This window comes from Haemaphysalis longicornis, unplaced genomic scaffold (genome assembly GCF_048455015.1).
Source record: "Haemaphysalis longicornis isolate Haplotype H1 unplaced genomic scaffold, Haemaphysalis longicornis Haplotype H1 scaffold_4, whole genome shotgun sequence".
Lineage (NCBI taxonomy): Eukaryota > Metazoa > Arthropoda > Arachnida > Ixodida > Ixodidae > Haemaphysalis > Haemaphysalis longicornis.
Window position 1 is genome coordinate 139,348,309 of NW_027526361.1, and position 12,125 is coordinate 139,360,433.

Consider the following 12,125-nt stretch of genomic DNA (forward strand, 5'->3'; position numbering starts at 1 on the left):
AAAAGTTTTAAAGCTTTTACTACAGACAAAAAAAAAAGGAAGAAGTGCTCAAGTAGCATCCCCCCCCCCTTTTCTCCTCCTCAAACTGCTATTTTCGTCATTGTTTCCGAACGCCATCTAGCCTCATTCTCGTACAAAACAAATTTCCCAATCATGACGTAATCTCTCTCTCCACAGTACTGCCAAAAGTACTGCTTGTGACTGTGTAACTATCCCACATGTGAAAACTCCCGCGTCAGGTAGTACAATAGTAAACCAGCACAGAGCGAACACTCTCCTGCACAAAGCACTTTCCTACACACTTTCTTCAGGGGGGCTTGCAAGGTGGGAAACCAGAAAAACCGGGTTTGCCTTCCAGGCCCGAACTTCAAACGGTCGCAACTTCGGCTGCAGGCCAGATAGAATGACACTGTTAGTCTTATTGCACTCCTTGATTTGTGCACAGTTCACTGGCACCTTGTTCAGCTGCATCCCTCCAGCAGTTTCGTTACAAAGGCTGTCAAGAAATCGGATATAAAAATCCTAATAGATTTGAGCGTAGTCGTTTTACACAGAAACAAATTTTATATCCACAATCAGAATGAAAAACTACATATGCCACCCAATTTTCATCATCATAACTGTTAAAATAAAACATTTTTCGATTAAGACCAGTGCTGTTCTCTTAAATGCGTTTGCGAACCCATGACTGAACACTCCCTATTCTTTGCGAGGTTGAATTGAAGATGAACTTTTTCTTTTGTATTCACAGTACATACTGCTGCGAACTAGGCATCGGGTTTGTTTGTTTACGTTTTGTTTTTACTGCCCGGCCGCGCCCGGCTGTGTTATCTGTGTCCCAAGCAAAGCGAGTGTTCCATTCTTTATTTTTATGCCGCACGGGTTATCTCATTCTGATACAGAGAGCGTTTCGCCCTAACGTCACTAGCCTCGAACAATCTTCTTTGATCTACAATGTTCTGGATGTGAATCAACGGTTCGAGAAACACTCGCGCCGAAAGATAAAAACCTGCAGAGCAGACGCCGTGGTATTCGATTCGACGACACCAGTCTACGCACGTCACTTTGTTGACTGCTGCTTCACCGCCTCTGTATTCTTTGAATTGTTAGAGCACAAGTTTGCTCCAATAAGCGTGTTTTCCTTCAGCACAACTGCGTCGTCTTTGGCATCGTGACAATACGGAAAGCCAGAACTTGCTCAGATTAAAACCAGAAAATAGCAAAATTAGCTTCCAAGAGGACGATACCTTCCCCTTAATAACCGGTGCCAAAAATTTTCCACACTATGTTCTGATATTTACCGCAAGTAAAAATGCTGCTGCCCCCAAATGCTCGAACACGCAAATGACCAAAAACAAAGAAAAAGCAAACGCCCATAACTTGCAAGGAAATATGAACTACGAACCACTCGTATTCCCCAATCATCGATGGAATTTGCTCTCCCCGAAATGCAGCCAGCATGTCGTCCATTGAATGAATGCACCTTGCCTACTGTCACTCAACAACAGACACTCCGTGGCACATTCTGGCTTCGCAAATGCAACTCGTACCTCTGCATTTGCTGGCCCCCAGTACAACAAAACAGGAGGCCTTTGCTATGGATCCGTAGATTCCAAGAGTCTGCGACCATGGCACCTGCCAAAGGACACCAACCTTTCGCTCTCGGTCCAAATATTTGTTGCACTGTGTCCCAGGTGCATTCAATAAAGTTGCTTTATAGGAAACAAAAACAAAAGAAATTAAAGCCGTTCCACTCAATGTGAAAGCTGTCGGAAGTGCAGAGCAGCGATTCGCCATAACTGGTGGTGGCGCCGTTATCCGCTCACTGCTACCACCCGTCCCGCTCTTCGCCGCCCTGTCTCACTTCTCTGTTGATGAATATGCAATTCAAATTTCCCGTCCTCGCAGTGCTCGCGCACCCCCCTGCCAGACACTGTGCTAGCGGGAGTTCTGTTCTTTCTGTGCTTGCATTAATTTCGTATGCTGGAGCTGTTTTGTGTCATTTTGAACGCACCATTTTTTTTAATTCCGCGGCTGTAGCCTTTCTGCGGCATTCCGAACGCGCCATTTTTTTCTTGCGCAGCCACTTTTTGTGTTTACTATGGTAAAAACCAACCCAATGAGTGCTCCTAACTAAATGAACATGGAGGCTGCCAGTTATATACACAGATTTTGCCTCAAATGTACCTACAGTTTTCTTTGCGCTAAACGGAGAGATGTATGACAAGCGCAGGCGGTTCACAAGGTTCGAACGGTTATGACTATTTGAAACGCATGGTTTTCAAAGCCTCCACGTGACTCCCTGATGACGGTACACCAGGCTCTACTTGGGCCCGTTATCTCACTGCGCCGCCCGATCCTGGCAGTCGCTTGACATCGACCATTAGCGAGCTGCGATGACAAGTTCAGTTCAGTTCAGTTCAGTTCAGTTTATTCATGTAATACGGTTACAAAAATATTCAAGACAGTGCTTGGACCCATAGCCAATTGGCTAGTCGTGGGTCCAATACTAAATACGCTATCTTTACAGTGGCAAAAACGAACACAATGGTTAGTAAAAGCAGGGAAATGAACATATCAAACGTTTAACCCATCACAACAAAATATTTGACACGTCGTATATCATAACATACATAATCAACAGACCCATAAAGTGCTCTGCACTTTATGGGTATAGGCGAGCCCATAAAGTGCTTTGCACTAAAATCTGCCCAGGACCCTCACCTTGGCTGCTGGAGGAGCAAACAGGTCCACATCCAACGCATCTTCCGAGGACTTGAAGAGGTCGTCTTCCTGGTCGAACAGAAAGCGGCTTCCGGCCCGTGGCTGCACAAGAAACGGCCAACATTTCAGAGGCACTAAAGAGAGAGAGAGAGAGAGAGATCAAATTATGGGGTTTTAACGTTCTAAAGCTCCACCTGGGCTACAAGGTGCACCATAGTGGACGTCTCCAGATTAATGCCGACCACCTGGGGATCTCTAACGCGTGCCAAAATCTGGACACGCAGGCGTTTCCACTTATCTCCTCAATCGTAAAAGCAGGCACGTTGATGGGGATCGAACTCACCTTCTTAGCCTAAGCAGCTCAACACATCAGCCCCTGAGCCACCGTAGTGGGTCACTCCACAAGAAATACAGGTTGGGCTATCGTAAGGTGCAGGTTGAAGTGAAGGGCTGCAGGCGATTTTGAACAGCCCTGAGTTATCGAGCAACAAATTATTCTTTTTCGTTCGGGCCGTTCTCACCAGAAACAAGCTTCCATAATCACCAGCCCCCTGAAACTTTGTGGGGTTGGTCAATGGAGCTCTGACGGATTGCAGCAGTCGTGTAATCTGCATCTCATCCCACGTTTTTCCGCTAGGTTCAGAAGATGAATGCAAAGTGCCTCCGAAGATGGTCATACTCGAAAGCACCTCTCTATTTTTCTTGTAATTTTCTGGGCTTGAACGAGCTAAAGTTGCACTCATGCAATTAGGTGCACCACATTTGGACACAGATTCAGACATGTTAGCAAGATTTGAATCTTTTTCCTCAACCGCCAGACATTAAAACCCACTATGTATGACAACCCTAATTTCTACCATACTATTTTTCCCTTTTAACGTTAAGGGGGGACACTGGTCTTGAGAAGATTTTTGTTATTTTTCAACCTGTGTGCCTGATATTTACACATTTAGTGTATTTTAACATCCTGAGATCAAACACGCAGTCATTTTTCGCCTATTTAGTATAAGTTCGGAGTTGAGCAACATGTTATGGCATTTCGTTTTGGGCAATTTTTTATCATCTACTAATGAAATGCCCAAATTATTGCTTTGTCCTCTAGGAGGACCACATAGTTCAACTATACCACAGCATTAATTTTAGCATTGTTCTTGCAATTGCTGAAAACTTTTTAAATGCCTGGTCATCAGTTACCAAAGTTCTCGTAAAACGGATTGCATAAACAATTGTGCTAGCAAAAGGAACTTCTATATCTGTGCAGTTTTATTGCACTGTTCACTTCATAAGCATTCAAACGCAGCAAAAATGATACAAATCTGACCAGAACATCCCAAGATATTGTACCTGACAGTTGACCTCGCGGGAAAAAAGTTGGCCCAGAGCAAACAACGCTTCAAGTCTGGAAACTCGTGTGACAATAGTTACTTGGGCAACTCCAAAGGGCAACAGCTTTGCAAATACTTACGGCACGGCTATAATATTTTGCAGTTACATTCTTTCACTTGTAACAGCTATAACAGAGCACAGCTATAACACAGTTACAGCACAGCTATAACAGCTATAATCAGAGCAATGGGCCACCTTGGTGACGTGTTCCTCAACGATGGGCTCCGACGGCCCTGTTGGAGCGGGCTCCGTGTCTCCCTTGGACTGCACAGGGGAGAGGGAGGCAGAGGGAGGAAGAAAAAAAGAAAAAAAAAAAAAAAAAAAACGTGAGCACTACAAATATGCACACCTCTCAGATGTGAGTTTTTCAGGCCTTCAAGGAACGCTGCATTTCCACGCGGATTTATTATTAACTGCCTCTTATATTTAATGACATTACTAACCCCTGCATGCCTTGTCCACAACAAGCATAATGGCCTGCATGGCTGCAAAATTGAACCTGCGATGTTGTGCATAGCAGCACCATTCCTAAGCGGGTTAATGCTTAAAATAGACTCTTGGAACACGCATAGCAAAGCAAAGAAGCTAAAAGAAAAAAAAAACATTAGAGGAAGGGATCGCAGGGACACATCAGCCTTTGCAGGTTGCACCTTCTCGCATGCTTCTCTGGCTGCTCCAATGGTGTAGGTTTATCCCACATGGCAAAGTTTTGTCGCTGGTGAGACCGCCTTGCGAAAATTTATGCCAAGCAGATCCCCAAAACTTTTGTTCTGACAGGTATCACCTGTGTTGCAATAAAGTCCCACACCGAAAGAACATGCTGGTGCTAATTGCACCATGGGAAGGAGATCTGCCGAGTTTTTTACAGTGCGAGCATCAAGTGGCTACGTTCCCCCCCCAAGAGTCGCAGAGAACAAGGCAAGTTGCTCACAGACTAGCCCACAAAATAGGGTCCTCCGCACCCATTCCAATCAAGCTTTCTCAGATTGCCAGAACTCTACAAGATTGACCATTTTTGGTCATTTTATATCCCTGTGGCACCCTTGTTGGCAATCTTGTGAGATGCAAGATGGCCAAACATGGGGGGCACTTTTAATTTAATTGGTGCAGGTCCGCTGGACTGGCCTTCCTTTTCAATGTATTCCTCACCATCTAAAGACTGCGTTCGATAAGCACTGTTCCCAGCAGCGTCCCCAGCACAAGACCACCGAGTGTGCAGTCAGCAAAATGGTTTTCCTCGCTGGGAAGCAAAGGAAGAGCAGATGCAAGCCTGCCATACTGCAAGGCATCATCATCACCAGCCTATCTACACCCAGTGCGGGGCAGAGGCCTCTCCCATTAATCTCCAATTACCCCGGTCCCGTGCTAACTGTGACCAATTTATCCCCGCAATCTTCTTGATCTCATCTGCCCATCCAACTTTCTGCCGCCCCCTGCAACGCTTGCCTTCTCTAGGGATCCACTCTGTTGCCCTTAAAGGAACACTGAAGTGATATGTAAACATTGCGGGATTACTTGCGCAAATTGTAGTCCAGAGTCCCCAGGCCATGTTTCGACCACCCTGGGCGCGTTTACGAGATTTTATTTAGTAGAAAAATTAATTCGAAAATGCTGCCCTCCTCTCTTTACGCTTGCCCATTTTCTGCGGCGTTTTCGTGTGACGTCGAGAGGAGCCGAGCTCGCAATTGGCTGCGCTACTGCACGGCTCCCCGGCCTTCAGACAGAGTCAGTTGGCCCAGCGTTTCGTCCGCTGGCCGCCGACGGGTCGTCGCAATTCGTTCGCTCAGTTGAAACGAAGCCAGGACACGTTTGTGAATGGAAGAATCTGCCTTTCTTTACTTGGTTAGTTTGTACACTGTATCTAGCTGCAAGTCAAGGTCGCTTCACACAAGCGCTGCACAAGCGCACATGCGACGCTTCGCTGACTGGTACGCCAGTAGGAAAATATAAGGCCTCTTGAAGGCGGGAGAAGAGTCAGCAAAGTCAATATAGGTACTAAGGAAATAAAATCAACTGATATTTTTACCATACAGCGTAAAACTAGGATGCGGGAAGCACTTTTTTGCGCTGGGCGAACAAGCACAGCAGTCAGCAGCACGACTACGCATCTGCGAACGCTTTTCCGTCTACGAAATGCAATTGCTAGACGTGAGCTATTGTGGAAACTCGGGCGACGCTTACTGCATGAGCGCAATACAACAAATAGTCACCTAAGCTGCTTGAAATGCCAAAACTAAATAAAAGTGTAAACTGGTTGTACAATAATACCCTATATTACCAAGTGCAGCGGAGCCCGCGCCGTGGCTGAGTGGTCTGGGGTGCTAGCTACCGTATTTACACGATTGTAGGTCGACCCTTTTTTTCAAATATGGCAATCCAATGTTGGGGGGTCGACTTAGAATCGAAATCGAACCGTTTACCGCTAGTAACGGCAAGAGAAACGAGAAATCGGGGGTGCTACGAGGTTTGGACAGCTTTGCACCCTCTTTCCCATGGTTATGGTCTAAAGTGTGAACCGCATAGAGCGTTTTGTGCTCGCGAAAATGCGCCGCGCTGACACTGCCGCGAATGCCACCCGCGCGCGCTACGCGATCGGCGGCGGCAACATGGCGGCGTCACCAGCCGCGAGGAGGTGCGCGTAGCTTCAACCGCTCTTTAAGATATCACTGAAGGCACAAACAAAGGCGTTTGAGCAGGAAAGGAGAAATGTGGTCGAAAACGACACTATAAAGCATCATCCGCGCCGCTAGGGAAAGCGCCAATCAAATATTGGCCACCGTGGTAAGCCTAAACATCTCCGGCGGCGCCAGCCGGCTGTCCCGACTCCCGAGTGCTTTCAAACTGCCGGCATGAAGAGCGCGTTCTTCGTCAGGCTTCTCCCACTGCCGCGCTCGTCACGCGTAATACCGAGGTAAACCCAGTAGAAGCTGCCGCGCGCGCGCGGAATCGTTGACGCGGGCGTCAAAACGTCGACCGCGCAACGCCGACGCGCACGAATCGCGTGCAAAAACGCGTCAAGAAGCGTTTTATTCGTCTCTAATAAACAAAATGAGTATTAGCAAATCCCTTGATTCAATGCGCGGCGCTAACGTAGCCCAAATCATATCAGATTGTTCAGTACACTTCCGAACGCTATGGTGGGAGATTAGTCGCTCAAAAGAAATCGCGCGCGGCAATCCTCCCTGTTCTGTGGCGCGGCCGCTTCCGTCAGCCGCCATGTTTGTTTTGGTATCGCGCGGCAGTGGCCGCTGCCGGTTGCTTCGATGGTTGTCATCTCGCAGCGAATGTTTTTTCCCGCTCAACCCACGGCGCATGGTTATTCAGGGTGCCAATACAAAAGCTTTTCTTTTTTAAAAAATACCGCGCATACCGCGATCGCACCGCTCTTGTGGAGAGCCGCCGTGTGGGTCGACGGAAAAGCTTCTCTTTGTGATACGATTTTCTAGGCGGCGCTGGCATTTTTTTTTTTTTTTTGAGAGGTGCCATTTTTGGGGGGTCGACCTACATTCGAGTCGACTTACAATCGTGTAAATACGGTATGTCACCGCAAGTATTTTGCAAGTCACCAGTTCGAATCCCCGCGGGCACGTGCTTTTTTTTTTTTTTTTTTTGTAAGTTAACTTTTTCGTTTTCCGCCGTTCCCGAGCTCCGAGCTCCCTTGGCTGCTCAATAAAAAATGTTTTTTACCACCGCCGATGTTTTCTATATTGAGTTCACCTTTTTTTTGGCTGCAACGTTCATGGCTCCATGAATTAGTTCACAAAACGCGCGCAGGCTGTCACTGGTGCGCTAGCGAGTTCTCGTTGGCGTGCTGTTGCCATAAGCACCGACTCTTGCAGGCAGTGGGCACAGGCCAGAATGAACAGACCCTTGGCCTGGTGCGAACACACTTTTTACGATACAGGCATGAGGGAGGCAAGCTCCAAATATGGGGGAAAAGCGCATGACATTTGGGCGTCTACGGGTACGCGGAGGGCGTTCATGCACTGCGTAGGTCTCGGCTAGTGAATGCTACGATTCCAAGCCGTCCTGCGAGGCTTATCTTTATGCATTTTTACAGCTGACAACATGCCAGAAGCGCGGTACGATGATTACTGAGTTATTGAGAATGCCCATCGAACAACGCCACCGGTTGTGTTTTACAGAACCGAAACCGAAACCGAAACTTGTTTGGTTGCTCACCTTGGGCATCGTCCAATCACGGTGCCCGCTCCTCCTAACGTCACAGCTTTAGTTGGTGCGGCCGCCGCAAACCGCACATGGTAGTTTTTCTTCTTTCGCGCTTTGTAAAATAATTACCGATTTGTTAACCGGATAAACGATGAAAAGTGTGCTAATTTGAGCCAGTCTACGCAGTGCAAGCAAAAACGGGAGCTTGACAAATTCACTTCAGTGTCCCTTTAATGACCAGCGGTTATCTTGCCTTCGCATAGGGTTGCCACCTGACCAGTTTTGGACCGGCCCGACCGGTTTTTTAGACAGCGGGCCTGTTGCCGGTCTGTACCTAAAACCGGCCGACATTGGCTGGTTTTTTGGGCATTGTGCCGCGGGTATTTCTTTTTTGGGCATATTTAAGCGTCAATACAGCCGCTACGACGATAAAATATGTGTCGACCGGCAATGAAAAAACATGCGAGCCGAGAAAATACGTGGCCGAGCACGATTACTGAGATGGAAAGGGACCAAAGGGAGGAACAACACAACAAAATGCCGCCGGCGCGGTCAGCAAGTGCGGTTACTTTTCAGTGAAGCACATTCACAGCATTAACCAAAATCTCAATAACTTTCGATTCAAACGTTATGGGGATTTCTCTGTAGGAAAACGCTACAATAAATGGCATTGCAAGTAAAAAAAACAAAAATGCGGCGGCCATTTTTTAACAAATTCAACTTTCTATATACGACGCCAATGTAACATTCATCCTAAGAAATACCCCTCACGAGGGCCCCCCTTCAGGGTTATTGTGAAATAAATAGTTAAAATAAAAAAATTTGCCGCCCGCTCCTAAAGAAAATTGAGAGAAGTGCAAAAGCTTTCTCGCATAAAAACTGTGTCAAAAGTGCGTCAACACCTCCACTAAAAGATCGTCCAATCTTTGCTGAAAGTGCACCCAATGTATCGTGAAACCTTCGAACACCCAAACAGCAAATGAGGAACGAACTTGCGCGAGGGTTTTTCGCGCACGAAGTAAACGCGTGTATACGAACCACCTAAATGTACCGTATTTACTCGCGCAATGAACCCACTTTCTTTCTAGAAAATTCGGCATGAATTTCGGGGGAGGGCTCACATTATGCCGGAAAAAATTGCGAGAGATTTTTAAAAGTTGAAATTCCATACAATAAAGTTGCTAAGAGAAGTGCTGTCAGAGCCTTACCATTTTCGTAAAAACACTGTAGGTAATTATGTAATCAAATTTATTTTTTATTCCCAACATCCTAGTTGCGCCCTACTCGCCATGGAGCTTCCCTCTTCACTAAAGTCGCTTGCGGCTTCACATTTGTTGTCGGCCCATAGAGCACTGTCTTCCGTGGCATCAAGGCACTCCAAAATGTCTTTTCTGACACCGGGAAACTTCCCTTCTTTGGGACCATGAAACACACGGCGACCCCTGTTCACCGCCCAGAAACATATCGTTTTCACCCATAGCGTACACGCACTGGGTCAACACTAAGTGCCACCCAGCCGCGTGGTTTCCATGTGCATCAACGCATGCTTCACCACTTTCAATTTAAAACCGACTGTGTAGCTCATGTACTGGCCCATCGTAACGCGCACCAGAGCACAAAAAAAGGTCGCAACACAGCTGAACAACAAAACCACGGAGCGTAATGGCGACATTGCGGAACAGCAAAAGCAGAGGAGTGCGGAGTATGTTTAGTGCGTTGTTCGCACGCCGCCAAAACCAGCCGCAACACCAAAGAGCAGGGAAAGAGTGCGGCATCTAAACACCGTATAGCGCAGTAGGCAAGACACAGGACGAAGGGGACACGGACGTCCTGTGTCTTGCCTACTGCGCTATACGGTGTTTAGATGGAGTACCAACTAGCTCGTACCCATACGTTGTTAAAGAGTGCGGAGTACGTTTTGTGCTTTGTTCGCACACTGCAATGTTTCTATGGCAGAAGAAGGTTTGTTTTAAGTTCAGCAGATGGCGCTCCGCAAGAGCGCAATTTTTAAATTGTGAGCAACAGCATTCGTGCTCATGTCTCCGGCTACTGTTGAGATTTCTTTTTGTTGGAACGCGTTTTTAGCACTTCTGCGCATACTGTAGCGCGACATCAAGCTACTGCGATCGTCTACGGCATCCGCAGCCATGCTGAGATAAAAACATATTCCCGCTGCATTTTTTATTCAAAGTGACAAAAGAGTAAATTCTCTTCTCAAGAGGAAAACCGGGGGGAGGGTTCATTACGCAAGTGGGTTCATTACGCGAGTAAATACAGTATACTGAAACGTGGTTTATAAGATAAAGGTACACTATTGTACTCCTTCTTCACGCTCGATGCAGTTTCCCTGTTTGCGATTTTAAAGCAACCACTTTGACACAATGGAAGCCCATGTCCACGCACGCACTGTGTGTGCAGAGATTGTATCGGAGCTTTTCAGTCGACCAACCAGTCTATGGGGAAATGCATTGGTTTTCTGACGGGACGCCTTCGGCCCCCACTAGGAAGGCTTTCGCTTCAGTGAAGACGGGGCGGGACATCTCACCCCCGTGCTCCAGGAGGCGCTGTGGACGCTGTGGCTGCTCTGGCTGTCGGCCAGCTGGGTCGGAGGCGTGGTGCGCTCCGCGAACAGGTCCTCCTCCTCATCCTCCTCCTCGTTTGCCCCAAACAGGGAGATGGGCTCAGCCGTCGGACGTCGCTTGGTGGGCTCCTCTTTCTCGGGTGGCGCCACCTCTGGCTGCTCCTGCTGCTGCTGCAGGCAGTCACAAACGTCTCCCTCGTAAACTTGCATGCACACACCAACACAGGTCACACAGCACTGGGCAGCAGCTTAAAACCCAAGTACCACCAGTAGTATACAGCACGTATGCAACGAGCGGTATTACAGTGTCACACAGCCGACGATTGCTGTGATGGGACCTTCCGGAGTTTGTGGTTAAAACTGCCAAGCGTCCGCTCAACTCATGTCCGGACGTAGAGTTTTACGTAAAAGGGTGAGCAGTTTCAAGGTCGGCATGACTAGCGAAGCCCACTTAGGCTCAGCCCGAGCGGAGGATTCCGCACACAATGTCACGCGCTTCTTTATTTTCTACAGCTTTCTCTGACCCTTCTCTGTTCACAAATAGGACCGGGTTTAATTTGTGGCTGGCTGGTATGGACTCTCAATGCTAAACTCATGCACCCCTTGCTTTGTAGGTCACATTCACGTGACGTACGTACATGAGATTAGGAAAGGGGCATATGAGGCAGAAAGGGTTTCTTGAAAGCCCCGGAATGAGGATGACAAACGAAACAAACCTGTGAAGGGCAAGACACCAATACAAAGAATCTTCGAGGCTCTATTACAGCCTAAGAGAATGGCCATTCAGGTTGCTATGGTAACCGGCTCCACTACAGCAGAACATTGCAAAGGCACCGAAATTTTGTTCAGACATCTGCATGCATGGGGTCATGGACTCAATCATGAATCATGGGGACACAATCGGGTGCATGTTTATGAACTGCCAAAATTCCCACACTACAACATGCAATAATGTGCACAGCCAGATAAAAAGCCTGCAGGGAATTAAGGTTGAAAGGTTGTATTATGCAGTCAATGGCAAAGTCGATACGGAGGTAATATTTCCTGTGATATTTTCCTTTTTTTCTTTTTTTCAGTGCACAACAACCAAGTGCACGTTGATGCAGGAGCAGGCTATACGCATGAAGATATGGTAATTAAGAAATTATTTCTAAGAATAACAGTTAAAACTACTAAAAAAAAACAAGTTGTAGAGCATCCAAAGTCCTGCCATGTATCACCAGAGTTTCTGCAAAAATCCCCCAAGTAGGACAGGTTTCTTGGC

At 47.3% G+C, this 12,125-nt stretch overlaps 1 protein-coding gene across 2 annotated transcripts in view; it reads right to left on the reverse strand.

The window, feature by feature from the left end:
- Window positions 1-12,125, reverse strand: part of LOC144179416 (uncharacterized) — a 93,623-nt gene that overhangs the window by 25,109 nt on the left and 56,389 nt on the right. Inside the window, exons 19-21 of one of the 2 annotated variants that reach the window (XM_077707769.1) lie at window positions 10,826-11,029; window positions 4,306-4,374; window positions 2,725-2,826 (exon numbers count right to left, since the gene is read on the reverse strand). In XM_077707769.1, the coding sequence (XP_077563895.1) occupies window positions 2,725-2,826; window positions 4,306-4,374; window positions 10,826-11,029 (375 nt within the window). Of the gene's footprint in view, window positions 1-2,724; window positions 2,827-4,305; window positions 4,375-10,825; window positions 11,033-12,125 lie in introns of both variants that reach the window. The other variant, XM_077707768.1, reaches the window with a different exon arrangement.